This window comes from Anomaloglossus baeobatrachus, chromosome 4 (genome assembly GCF_048569485.1).
Source record: "Anomaloglossus baeobatrachus isolate aAnoBae1 chromosome 4, aAnoBae1.hap1, whole genome shotgun sequence".
In the NCBI taxonomy this organism is placed as follows: Eukaryota; Metazoa; Chordata; class Amphibia; order Anura; family Aromobatidae; genus Anomaloglossus; species Anomaloglossus baeobatrachus.
In genome coordinates, this window is record NC_134356.1 from 432,824,744 (window position 1) to 432,839,310 (window position 14,567).

Consider the following 14,567-nt stretch of genomic DNA (forward strand, 5'->3'; position numbering starts at 1 on the left):
TTTCAGTCAAAAAACAGTCAGAGCTGTTCGCCTCATTACAAGGTCACTGGTGCGTCACAAAAACCTTGACTCAGCAGCGATATCGCTAGCGATCTCGCTATGTGAGAAGTACCCCTTAACCTTAAAAGGTGCTTGGAAAAAGGTAAGGGGGCTAAATGTTGTTCCTTCTAGGCCAGGACTTGATAAGTAGGCTTTGCATCTGGCTAGCCATAATAGTTTGTTATGTCGAGGGACCAAAGTGAAGGGCAAGGTAAAAGAGTGCCTCCTCAAGACTCAAATAAGACAATTAAAGCCTGGCAATTGTATGTATACCTGTGAGGGTTCCCACAATGTGGTGGAAGGTCTTTGCCAAGTGACAGGGACCCTATGAAGTGTTGTCAGAAGGTACCAAACCCCGACTTAGGGCAGAGGGGGAAGTTATGTAACAAAGGCAGGTGACTGTTAATTCCAAGCTCTGCAGGGTTTGATTAGATGCACCTGCCTAGCTTTTTCCTAGAACCAGCAAATGGGTTCACTGGGTGTTCACTGTGCTGGGGGTAAATCAGTTTGTTGCTGACCACAACTGAGCAGAGAAAAGTGCCTGAGAGTAAGGCTATGTGCGCACGTTGCGTACTAGCCCTGCAGAAATTTCTGCAGCGATCTGAAGAGCACACGTGCGCTTCAAATCGCTGCAGAAAATGTCCGTCGAAAAAAAAAAAAAAGCCGATTCCATGCGCTCTGCCTGCAGCTCCTCCCATAGACAGAGCAGGAGCTGCCGGCAAAGCGCATGTGTAAGGGGTGGGCAGACCCCTCACCAAGAAGCCTAGTTAACCCGGAAACGTTGTTAATAAAAATGTTTTATATTGTATGCATGTATGTTGAGTCAGGGTACCCCCTAGTGGCCGGGTAGGACGGCTGTCACCACAGTAGGGAGGAGGAGCCGGCAGGTTAGGAGGGAAGAAAGTGTGTAAGTGAGGCAGTGGTCTCTGGGACAGAAAAGAAGAAGGAACAGCCAGGGGAAGAGTGTGGCAGCTGAAGTACAGGGAAGCCGGAGAAGACAGGAGCGGGCGGAACCTCGTAGGGTGAAGCAGTCCGGTGTGGGTCCGGGCTGTGGGTAGCCAGAAGTGGGAGCCGGGCGAAGTGAAGTAGTCAGGCAAGTCGCCCACTTGAGGGAACGCTAGAGTAGACTTTCCCTCAGCTGAAGGAAGCGCCATAGCATTGTGCTTTATTACTGCCAAGTGTGAAGAATTGCGAAGAATAAAACATGTTTGTTGTTTGCATTGACCCACGCCTGAAGAGTATTTGTGCGCCGGACAACACCTGCACCACCACACTCTGCCCCACAAAGGCACCTCCTGTCCCCCCAGTGACGGCGACGCCAGGGGTAAGCCTGTCAGCAAGGGCCACGACTACAAGGCCGGAGGCACCCCTGGCTGCCCGTTACAATTGGCGTAGTCGGCAGGATCCGGATCGTATGCAAGGGGACCCGCTCCAAGAAGATGGAGACCAAGTGGTGCCAAGGGCCCCTGATCCGGACTCTCAGCGAAGATTTCCAATCCCATGGTGGGAAGAAGAAACAGTGCCTGAGGCGGTGGACCGGGCACAAGATGGCGGCAAGGTGGCCGTCGTCTGTGAAGAAACAGAAAGCGCGCGAAGAATTGGCGCCAAAAGAAGAGCCTGGGGCTGGCCGGTGCCGAAAAAGAAGTTCGGAGTACTCCGCCCAAAGAGGGGAGGTGCCGGTCCCAGGGCACAAACAGAGACCTGTACAGTGGGCGGTGTTGTAAGAAGAAAGAAGTGCCGCCGCGGAGGGGTCGATCTGTGGTGCGAGGCTAAGGGTGGAGTATCCTCAAGAGCGGGAAAAGTGAGCCCGCCTCCACTTCCTCTAGTCTCGCCACTGACCCTGACACCATTACTGAGAACAAGTGTTGCCGAGAAAATGGAGAATTTGGACGAGAGCCGTCAGAAGCAGGTGGTGTCTGCGGAGGGATTCCCTACCTACTTGCCGGCTGTACCCGGAGGACCGGGGCAAGCCAGTAGGGTGACTTGGCTCACAACGTGGGACGCGGAGACCGGTGCGACCACAACCGAGGTCCGGGCGACCTACGCCGCCCAACTACCGTCGGGGAGCCGGATGTTGGGAGCCCCATATCCCTGCCCAGAGAGACCCCCGCCAGCCGCGGTGGGGTCTGGAGCACCTAGCCAAACTCCGACAGAAACCTACGCCCCGAAATTAGAGAGAGACGACTGGGGGTTCTACTGGGATCCGGTGCTGCCGTCTCCCCTACCGACCCGAAGATCCCCGTCACCTGAGCCGGACCCAGTGCAAGAGCGGCTGCTTGTTGAAACCGTCGCCCGGGAGATCATGGCGGGTCCCCACGGCGAAGAGCTTGAGCGTCAGTATACCACCGGAGTGGTCGTCAAGTTCAATCAGAAAGAAGGGTATGGCTTCATCCGGGATGGTGAAACCGGCGACGATTACTTTTATAATCACGTCAACCTGGATACAGAAGGCCTCCCGCAGCGGCTGCATACCCTATACCCCGGGGAAAAGGTACGATTCCTGAGGGAAGTGGGCTGCCGGGGCTTGTTTGCGGTGGGGGTGCATCGTACGCCCACCGAGCAGGAGGCTGCCCAATGGCAGCAGGAGGTAGAATGGGAAGAACACCAAGCCCGGCGACAAGCGCAACGAAGACCGGTGCTGGCTGAAGCCTCCCGACCCCGACATACCGTAGCTGTAGCTCCGGCAGTCATGCCCGTGCAAAGTACCGACCCGGAGAAGGGAACCTCGCCGGTACTGGCGATTAACCAGAACATTATTACTCATCCGACGATTGTTATGGGCAGCCCGCCATCGTCCCGCGCAGCGACCCCCTCACCTTCGTCAGAGACTGAGGAGCCCAAGCCGGGGGCTGCAGCAGCGGAGCAGCTCATCAGTCAAGAGCCTTTCCGGCGGCTGCGCCGACTACCCGGGCAGTCACTATCGGAATACATCCAAGCTCAGAGGGCTGAGTGGCAACGGGCCTTCCACCCGGAATGAGTATCAAGACCGGAAGATGGCGGGCCTGTTTTGTTTGAAGCCGGCGTGTTTAAGCCGGAGAAAGTTTTATGTTTGAGTTGCATATTCCGGAGTGAGCCTGCTTGCTGGACTGAGCCAGGGGCTCCTTCGTGTTATTGAGAGAAAAGCTTCCGTGTTCCTGCGGTGATCGCCAAAGACCGGGAGCGCTGCCAAGCCTCCGGGCACACCAAAGACCGGGAGTGCTGCTAAGCCTCCAGGCACACCAAAGACCGGAAGCGCTGCCAAGCCTCCGGGCGCTGGACAGGTTCGCAGTTGATTAAACATGTTTTATGTGGTTTTAACAGTTGTAATTTTAGATTGGAGCCTGGCCGGGAGGCTCAGGTTAAAGAGGGGAGGAGTGTAAGGGGTGGGCAGACCCCTCACCAAGAAGCCTAGTTAACCCGGAAACGTTGTTAATAAAAATGTTTTATATTGTATGCATGTATGTTGAGTCAGGGTACCCCCTAGTGGCCGGCTGGGACGGCTGTCACCACAGTAGGGAGGAGGAGCCGGCAGGTTAGGAGGGAAGAAAGTGTGTAAGTGAGGGAGTGGTCTCTGGGACAGAAAAGAAGAAGGAACAGCCAGGGGCAGAGTGTGGCAGCTGAAGTACAGGGAAGCCGGAGAAGACAGGAGCGGGCGGAACCTCGTAGGGTGAAGCAGTCCGGTGTGGGTCCGGGCTGTGGGTAGCCAGAAGTGGGAGCCGGGCGAAGTGAAGTAGTCAGGCAAGTCGCCCACTTGAGGGAACGCTAGAGTAGACTTTCCCTCAGCTGAAGGAAGCGCCATAGCATTGTGCTTTATTACTGCCAAGTGTGAAGAATTGCGAAGAATAAAACATGTTTGTTGTTTGCATTGACCCACGCCTGAAGAGTATTTGTGCGCCGGACAACACCTGCACCACCACACTCTGCCCCACAAAGGCACCTCCTGTCCCCCCAGTGACGGCGACGCCAGGGGTAAGCCTGTCAGCAAGGGCCACGACTACAAGGCCGGAGGCACCCCTGGCTGCCCATTACAATTGGCGTAGTCGGCAGGATCCGGATCGTATGCAAGGGGACCCGCTCCAAGAAGATGGAGACCAAGTGGTGCCAAGGGCCCCTGATCCGGACTCTCAGCGAAGATTTCCAATCCCATGGTGGGAAGAAGAAACAGTGCCTGAGGCGGTGGACCGGGCACAAGATGGCGGCAAGGTGGCCGTCGTCTGTGAAGAAACAGAAAGCGCGCGAAGAATTGGCGCCAAAAGAAGAGCCTGGGGCTGGCCGGTGCCGAAAAAGAAGTTCGGAGTACTCCGCCCAAAGAGGGGAGGTGCCGGTCCCAGGGCACAAACAGAGACCTGTACAGTGGGCGGTGTTGTAAGAAGAAAGAAGTGCCGCCGCGGAGAGGTCGATCTGTGGTGCGAGGCTAAGGGTGGAGTATCCTCAACAGCGGGAAAAGTGAGCCCGCCTCCACTTCCTCTAGTCTCGCCACTGACCCTGACGCCATTACTGAGAACAAGTGTTGCCGAGAAAATGGAGAATTTGGACGAGAGCCGTCAGAAGCAGGTGGTGTCTGCGGAGGGATTCCCTACCTACTTGCCGGCTGTACCCGGAGGACCGGGGCAAGCCAGTAGGGTGACTTGGCTCACAACGTGGGACGCGGAGACCGGTGCGACCACAACCGAGGTCCGGGCGACCTACGCCGCCCAACTACCGTCGGGGAGCCGGATGTTGGGAGCCCCATATCCCTGCCCAGAGAGACCCCCGCCAGCCGCGGTGGGGTCTGGAGCACCTAGCCAAACTCCGACAGAAACCTACGCCCCGAAATTAGAGAGAGACGACTGGGGTTTCTACTGGGATCCGGTGCTGCCGTCTCCCCTACCGACCCGAAGATCCCCGTCACCTGAGCCGGACCCAGTGCAAGAGCGGCTGCTTGTTGAAACCGTCGCCCGGGAGATCATGGCGGGTCCCCACGGCGAAGAGCTTGAGCGTCAGTATACCACCGGAGTGGTCGTCAAGTTCAATCAGAAAGAAGGGTATGGCTTCATCCGGGATGGTGAAACCGGCGACGATTACTTTTATAATCACGTCAACCTGGATACAGAAGGCCTCCCGCAGCGGCTGCATACCCTATACCCCGGGGAAAAGGTACGATTCCTGAGGGAAGTGGGCTGCCGGGGCTTGTTTGCGGTGGGGGTGCATCGTACGCCCACCGAGCAGGAGGCTGCCCAATGGCAGCAGGAGGTAGAATGGGAAGAACACCAAGCCCGGCGACAAGCGCAACGAAGACCGGTGCTGGCTGAAGCCTCCCGACCCCGACATACCGTAGCTGTAGCTCCGGCAGTCATGCCCGTGCAAAGTACCGACCCGGAGAAGGGAACCTCGCCGGTACTGGCGATTAACCAGAACATTATTACTAAGCCTGTCAGCAAGGGCCATGACTACAAGGCCGGAGGCACCCCTGGCTGCCCGTTACACATGGAAGAAGTGACATGTCACTTCTTGAACGCAGCGCTTCGGGCAGCAGCCGAAGCGTTGCGCTCTAAGACGCCACGTGCGCACGGCCCCTGCACAATCTCCATAGACTGTGCAGGGGATGCAGGACGCATGCAGTTACGCTGCGCTACAAAGTGCAGCGTAACTGCATGTATTTACGCGACGTGCGCACATAGCCAAAAGGTGAAAAAATCTGGTATGTCGATCAGTCTCTGCCAGAGGCTAGAAGAGTAGTGCGGTGCTTTAAATGGGTGAGCCTGTACCTTTTATGGGTATGTTTATTGTTATGCTATACTTTTTTTCAGGAGAGAAGACCGTATCACTTTTTGTTGTAAACCTTCCTGTTTCTACAAAAAAAACTGTGTACTTGTGTGAACACTTCCATCTGAAAGTGAGTGAATCCCTACAGGTTGTACAAAATTATTAACTGGAAAATGATCCTGCTATATTGGTCAAACAATTAAATAACTCAACCCTAATGTAACGGTTGGAACTTGGTGAGACGTATAATGTTAGATGGTAATGATGATACTTCTACTTGCAAACGCTTTTCCAGGTTTTCATCAGTCCGGAGCGCAGCCAACTCTTTGCGATAAGTTTTGTAAAGAACTCATTGCAGCAGTAAGTTTTCCCAAGTAAAGATGTATATTACACTGGATGTCTCCTCACAGTGTGAAATTCATAACTGCTCATGTTACATTTCTAGAACTCAATGAGTGGGAGCTCTGCTGTATACATCACATAGAGACACCGAGACATCTGTATATACATAACATAGGAGACACCAAGATGACTGTATAAATCACATAGGAGACACAGACTGCTCTGCACATTACATATGATACACTAAGACTGCTTTATATGTATCAAATAGGAGACACCGAGACTGCTGAACATATATATTGCATAGGAGACATCAAGACTGCTGTGTATAAATCCCATAGGAGACACTGAGACTGCTGTATATACATGAGATACACTGTGAATTCTGTATATATGAAATAGAACACAATGAGACTGTTGTATATATATCCCATAGGAGGCACCGAGACTGCTGTACATGTCACATAGGATACACTAGCACTGTTATATAAAAATCCTGAAGGGCTGGAGCACATACATCACACAGGAAACAATAGGGCTGCAGCATACACATCACGTAAGAAACACTGGGGTGGGAGCATATACAATAAGAGACATTGGAGTTGGAGCATATACAACAGGATACTTTGGGGCTGGAACACATACACCACAAAGAAGACACTAAGGGGTACTTTGCACACTACGACATCGCAAGCCGATGCTTGCGATGCCGAGCGTGATAGTACCCACCCCCGTCGCAGCAGCGATATATTGTGATCGCGAACATTATCGCTACGGCAGCTTCACATGCACTCACCTGCCCTGCGACGTCGCTCTGGCCGGTGACCCGCCTCCTTCCTAAGGGGGCGGGTCGTGCGGCGTCACAGCAACATCACACGGCAGGCGGCCAACAAAAGGGGAGGGGCGGAGATGAGCGGGACGTAAACATCGCACCCACCTCCGTTCTTCCGCATAGCCGGCGTGAGCCGCGGTGACGCAGGTAAGCTGATGTTCTTCACTACTGCGGCTTCTCACACAGCGATGTGTGCTGCCGCAGCAACGAGGGACGACATCGCGCAATTATGAAAATGTCGGACAATACACAGATCATACGATTACGATGCTTTTGCACTCGTTAATCGTATCAAAAACGCTTTACACACTACGATATCGACAGCGACGCTGGATGTGCGTCACTTTCGATTTTACCCCACCGACATCGCAGCTGCGATGTCGTAGTGTGCAAAGTACCCCTAAGGCAGCTGCTTTCTTCATTGATGGGACAAGAGTCTATCACATGCTATCTCCGCCCACAGAGAGGTCAGGACAAAATCTTTCCTTGCATGTGTACCGCCACGGGGCTCGGCCGGCTGCTGAGCCGCTCGGGTCCGTGCTCGTCGGTGGGTGGCTCGAGCTCCTCCCGGACCCAGGGGGTCACGTCGCTCTGAAAGAGAGTTGGCGCTACGTGTAAGGTTTTCGGTGGGGAAGGTTCACGGCCGAGGCCGTGGAGTGTAAAGGTGTAAGTTCGTGACGCCACCCACGGGTTGTGGTGAATATGGACACCACTGCTGCCGTTAACTAGGCTCCCATGGACGGTGTTATGCAGCCTGGTGTTGACCCCTGCATGGGCAGGGGGTGATGGTCCCGGGGCCCGGTGGTTGTGAGGTGCGGGCAAGATGGTGTGGTGCGGTGCGCGGCCCGAGGGCACTGTTGTACTCACTATGACAGATACACCGGAGTCTCTGGTAAACCAAAAAGGATGGTGGTCGGTGCCCGCAGCCAACTGCGCTTTGCCCCTTTCTCAGGTTGGTGGTTCCCGCCTTTCTCCTGTACCTTTTTGTAGAACTTGACTGCCTATGCTTCAGCAACGGTAGTCCGCTCCCTGGCTTCATGTGTGTCGGGGAACCCATTTGCCCGCAGGCGCTGGCCAGTGGGATCTCTCCGCCCGTGCGGTGGCTTTCTATCCCCCTCGGTGGGCTGTTGCTGTCTTTCGGGTCTTGGGATGGGAAAGGACCTAAGGTTCAGACCTCAATCAGTGAATTCGACGTGGTCCAGTGGCTTCTGGACCTCGTTCTGAGTCTCAGTACCCCTCCTGGTGCTCCGGTTTCCAGTTGGCTCCCCGGTTCGGTTCCGGCGGGCCACTACCCTGTTCCGGTCCCTTACGGTTCCACCAGCCGTCTACCCGGCTCCTGCAGGCGGCAACCACCGTCTGCCTCCTAGTCTCGGGGTGTCTGGGCTCCGACCCAGACCCCTTGCAGATGTTTTACTCCTTTTCATTCCTCCACTCTCCAACTGCTCCACTCTCCTTCACTCCTCTAACTCATCATCTCTCCTCCGGGTTTTGTAGGTTGGCTGCTGTCACCTTATTAGGGGCTGGTGTTTGTGCAGGGGTTTACCTGTGACTACCTGGCTAGTCCAGGGCGTCACACATGCAGTGTGTTCACATGCTAGCAGTACATGGAGCAGTAGCCCCTTTTTGCACAGTAGTTCCTGGGAATCTGCCCAAGGGACGGAGAAGAGGACATCACAGGCCATAAGCAGCCCACTGGCTGGATGTTGGCCACCCCTGACATTGTTTCTAAAGTACAGTGGTATAAGTTGGTGAAACTGTATATCACAAAAGTGAGTATACCCCCTTTTGTAAATATTTTTATTTAATCTTTTCATAGGACAACACTGAAAATATGACACTTTGATGCAATGTAAAGTAGTCAGGGTATAGCTTGTATAACAGTGCAAATTTGGTGTGCCCTCTAAATAACTCAACACAGTTATTAATGTCTAAACCACTGCTAACAAAGTGATTCAATTTGATGCAGTGTGCAGCGAATGGTGTGAGCACTAACAGGCTGCCCCTCCACCCACACCCTTTTAATCTCTGCAGCAATTCTGGTAGCCTTCATACGTCCATTTTGAAAAGACAACCACTGGATACAATGCTAAGTGCGGGCACTCAGCTTCTTTGGTCGACCATGGCAAAGCCTATTCTGAGTGGAACCTCTCTTGTTAAACCGCTGTATGGTTTTGGTCACAGTGTTGTAGCTCAACTTCATGGTGTTGTCAATCTTCTTACAGCCTAGGCTATCTTTATGTTGAACGACAATTGTTTTTTTCAGATCCTCAGAGAATCCTTTGCCATGAGACGCCATATTGAACTTCCAGTGACCAGTATGAGAGAGTGTGTGCGCAATATAGGGGGCTTTACACGCTACGATATCGTTAATGTTTGGTCGCCGGGGTCAAGTTGTTAGTGACGCACATCCGGCGTCATTAACGATATCGCAGCGTGTAATACTTACCAGCGACCTTAGGCGACCTCAAAAATGGTGAAAATCGTTCAGCATGGAGAGGTCGTCCCAAAGTCAAAAATCGGTAAGGGTTGTTTAGCGTTGTGGTTCATCGCTCATGCGGCAGCACACATCGCTATGTGTGACACCGCATGAGCGAGGAACATCTCCTTACCTGCCGCCGGCCCCAATGAGGAAGGAAGGAGGTGGGCGGGATGTTACGTCCTGCTCATCTCCGCCCCTCTGCTTTGATTGGCCGGCCGCTTAGTGACGTTGCGGTGACGTCGCTGTGATGCCGAACGTCCCTCCCCCTTGAAGGAGGAATTGTTCGGCAGTCACAGCGACGACGACGACCAGGTAAGTATGTGTGACGCTGCGTAGCGATAATGTTCGCTACAGCAGCGATCACAAACAATCGCATGCGCGACGGGGGCGGGTACTTACACGGTCGCTATCGCTAGAAATTGCTAGCGATATCGCTACCGTGTAAAGCCCCCTTAACACCAAATTTAACACATCTGCTCCCCATTCACACCTCAGACACTAATGAGTCACATGACACTGGGGAGGGAAAATGGCTAATAGGGCACAATTTGCTCATTTTCACTAAGGAATGGACTCATTTTTGTTGCCAGCAGTGTAGACATTAAAGGGTACTTTACACACTGCGACATCGCTATCGATCTCGTTAGCGATGTGAAATTCTAGATCGCAAGTGCGATCTTTTGAGATCGCACATAGGTCATTTTACGCATGTGCGATCTCCAAAGATCGCACTTGTGATCTAGAATTTCACATCGCTAACGAGATCGATAGCGATGTCGCAGTGTGTAAAGTACCCTTAAGGCCATGTGCGCACTAGAAATGTGAAGTTTCTCAAGAAAATTTCTTGAGAAACTTCTGGGAGTGAAAGATTTCCGGACCTCCGGAAAAAATCCGCACCAATTCCGCATGCGGATTTGCCGCGGATTAGCCGCGGATAGCCGCGAATTTGCCGCGATTTTCCCGCGGGTGGTTCCCTGCGGATTTTGCAGGCTGTACTGCCGAAATCCGCAGGGTACATGTGGAAAAGAATTGACATGCTCATTTTCTCAAGAAATTTTCTCGAGGAATTCTTCTCAAGGAAATTTCTTGAGAAAAATCCACACAGTGCGCATAGCTAATTTTTTTTCTCATAGAATTTGCTGGGAAATGTCTGCACAAAGATTGCAGACATTTCTCAAGAAATTTCCGCGGCAAATCCGCGGGTAAATCCGCGGGTAAAATGCACTAGTGCGCACAGAGCCTAATAGCTGTGTGTTGAGTTATTTAGAGGGCACCAAATTTACTGTCATACAAGCTGTACACCGATTACTTTACATTGTATCAAAATGTCATAGCTTCAGTGTTGTTCTCACTTTTGTGATATACAGTATATAACCACATGGAAATTATAATTTAGAAATAAAGAAAAATTACATAAATACATTTAAAAAATAGAAGGTATTTGTAAAGTATTCACAAACATGTAATAAATTCTTACCACACTGATGAGTTGAGCCAGTGACAACTGCAGCTGGATAGATACCAGCTGTGTATTATTGTAAGCTGGACGGATGAGTTTATTATATCTGTCTTTCTTTAATAGAGTGTCCATTAATCTCTCTTCGGAGTCCGCTGCTTTGCCATCTAGATAATGGAAACAAAGAACACAGGAATAGTCTATTACAGTATTGTTAAGTGATTTATGCAACAGAAAATAATGTAATGTTAATATTTATTTATTAATATTATGTATCACACTTAAAAATGATGTTATATTTTGCATAACAAGTATGGTTAAGACACTCATTTAATAAAAAAAATAATATTAATTAATATTAATAAAACATTGTTCTAACTTGTTTTATTAAATCTAATATTATTACATCTATATCTGATTTCACATATAGTATCTCCGATGTAGGCGGCAGCACACTGTGATTAGCACTGATTGACGCAAATACTGACCACTTAAGCAGTAGTATGGCTGGAACTCGTGGTTGTGGATTGCTACAGAATAATCAGATCTAATAAGCTCTCTGCTGTGAGCCTTGCTAGATGCTGTAAGGAATAAGTACGGTATATATTTACACGGGTCTGTTGCTTTGTAAGGCTATGTTCACATGCTGCAGTTTTGTGTTCACCCCAAAACTGCACCCTATATGCAGAAAAAACGCAGACTGTGGTCACAAAAACACATCCAAAAACACATGCGTTTAACCATGCGTTTTCAATGTGTTTTTGACAATGTGTTTTTTTATTCAGTGGGTGAAAAATAGTGATGGGCGGACTCGGACTGTTAAGTCCGATCCCCATGGGTAAAAATAAAGAAAAAAGTAGTGCCACCAAATATCTAAAGACAAAACAGGCGGTGGACCTTTTTTTGCCCCCCATTACTAATCTGTAAGAATCTGTAAGTGAAAGTAAAAGAACACAAACACCGGAAAAATCCTTTATTTGAAATAAAATACAAAAACATTGCCCTCTTTCACCTCTTTATTAACACTTCTGCATGTCTGACGTAATCCACATGAGGTCCCATGACAATTCTAACTCTGCTACATCTAAAGTCACAGCGCATGATCATGGAACATAACTGCCTGCTGTGGACTTCAGGCAAAGAGAGAGCAGCGATCAGCGATGACGTCACTCAGGTTAGCTGCGACCACTGCTGGAGGTTCCCACAGTCCTCCACCTGTGACCGCAGGTAAATTGACCACAGGTGACTTCAGTAACCTCATGTGAGGTGAGGTCACTAAGTTTAGTGAGGTCCCCTGACATCAGGTTACCTGCGATCACAGGTGGAGGTCCGTGGGAACCTCCAGCTGTGAACATGGCTAACCTAAGTGATAAGAAGGGGGGAGGGCACCACCTGACGGATCTTAATGATCCATTAATAGAAACAAACAGGGATCACCTTAACACACCCAAATTAGACATGGAGCTAAGAGAAAAGACGGTGTGCAAAAAGCCAGGGATACACCTGTATAATTATGCAAAAGGTCTTTATTTATAAAGCAAACATTATGTGGACACAAACATGTTAAAACCACTTAAAAAGGTATATGGAGCCTATATAAACTGTGTTTATCCTCTGTAAGGGATAAAACATCCCCCTGGCACAATAAAAGGTCACAAGGTTAACCTAGTTGGGCTGCATGCAATACATAAGAGATCCTAGTGGTAAAGCATTATAGTTGATATAAGCATATTGGATTAAATAACAAATACATTTGCACAAGGTAGAACAGCCGCCAGATCAACATGGACCATAGTATCAGTACAAAGTATCAGCATAGGAAGCAGCCAAAGTAATACAAAGGACCCTAGGATCACCAATTTACCAGCCCATACTGGAGACACCAAGAATCAGAGTCCAAATAATAGCCAGGGTGGGGTAGGAAAGTCCCCACGCGTATCGCTGTCACCTGGGACAGCTTCGTCAGGGGTAGGGTGGACGGCCATACAGTATATGCCCATTGGCCAGACTATTTGGAATTTACTTATTTAATGCATTTCTTTCTGGAAGAGGGAGATTAAACAAACGGTACTTAGGCACTTTGCACGATTGATTTCATACCAGGTGCCAATCATAAGACCTATACGGAGGAAGAACTTCACAATCAGTTCCAGAAAACACATCCTCAAAATCCTGAATAAATCCTGAAAGATGACATATGACAGATGCCAAGGACTTGGATAAGCAATTGGAGGAACAAAAGTCCCCAAAGGACTAAATTTCTCAAATCTCCCAATTGATGGCAGGATTGGCTTAACCAACCAGGGCAACCTAATACCAGTTTAGCAGGTAATGAAGGAAGGACCATGAGTGAAATGGATTCTATGTGTTACTCTCCCACCTTCAGGTACACATTCTCGACCTTAGAAGTAACATGGCTTTGAGCAAGGGTAGAATTAGCAATCGCTGACACCTGAATAGAATACCCGAGAGTAGAAACACTGTACCCACATTCAATAGTGAAATCACTGTCAATGGGATCTAAAGAGGAGCCTGAATCTACAAATGCAGAGGTGACAATAAACCCACATGTATGCATGAGAGAAAATTTCAGACTCATAAGCCCTTATTAGACGGGGCAAAAATCGTGCGTAAAATTGCAATATTGTTCTTAAGACAGCGATAATCACAATGAGTAATAGTTTCTAGCAATCGTAATATCATTAGATTGTCGTAAAACCAGATCTTTCAACTTGCTTAAAAAATTTCATTTGTTGGCAAAAAAATGTCACCATGTAATTGTGACGCCCTGGCAAAAACAGGTAAGGGGGCTTTACACGCTACGACATCGCTAATGCGAACTCGTTGGGGTCACGGAATTGGTGACGCACATCCGGCCGCATTAGCGATGCCGTCGCGTGTGACACCGATGAGCGATTTTGCATCGTTGCAAAAACGTGCAAAATCGCTCATCGGTGACATTCTCGATTATCGTTACTGCAGCAGTAACGAAGTTGTAACTCGTTCCTGCGGCAGCACACATCGGTACGTGTGACGCCACAGGAATGAGGAACCTCTCCTTACCTGCCTCCCGGCCGCAATGCGGAAGGAAGGAGGTGGCCGGGATGTTACATCCCGCTCATCTCCGCCCCTCTGCTACTATTGGGTGGCGGTTCAGTGACGTCGCTGTGACGTCGCTGTGACGCCGCACGGACCGCCCCCTTAGAAAGGAGGTGGTTCGCCGGTCACAGCGACGTCGCCGGGCAGGTAAGTATGTGTGACGGGTCTGGGCGATGTTGTGCGGCACGGGCAGCGATTTGCCCGTGTCGCGCAACAGATGGGGGTGGGTACCCACACTAGCGATATCGGGACCGATATCGCAGTGTGTAAAGCCCGCTGTAGTCACACAATAGGCCCCCGCATAACACCTTCCCTCACCTAGGTTACATACAGCCGACCTGAAACCCTAGTCACCCCCCCTCAGGGCAAGACAGGCACAGTGGGAGGAACCAGGCGTTCAGGGAACGCCCACCTAGGGGTCTAGACAGCCCGGGGCGGGAAAACAAGCAGTTTGAATCTAATGCAGATTAAAAGTAGTTCAAGTTGAGAGGAGTGTGGGCTGGAGCTAGGTGTAGCTCCAGCGGAGGAGAAGTTCAAGTTGAACGGTGCCAGGGTACCTTGGCTAGGTGGAAGATGGTGGTCTCCGTCAGCAGGAG

General features: G+C 50.5%; 1 protein-coding gene across 2 annotated transcripts in view; it reads right to left on the bottom strand.

Annotated features, from left to right (window-relative positions):
* The window catches only part of LOC142303768 (neuronal acetylcholine receptor subunit beta-4-like), a 151,549-nt gene that overhangs the window by 124,978 nt on the left and 12,004 nt on the right, over positions 1 to 14,567 (bottom strand). For both annotated transcript variants that reach the window (XM_075345468.1, XM_075345469.1), the window contains one exon: positions 10,894 to 11,039. In XM_075345468.1, the coding sequence (XP_075201583.1) occupies positions 10,894 to 11,039 (146 nt within the window). The remainder of the gene's footprint in view (positions 1 to 10,893; positions 11,040 to 14,567) is intronic.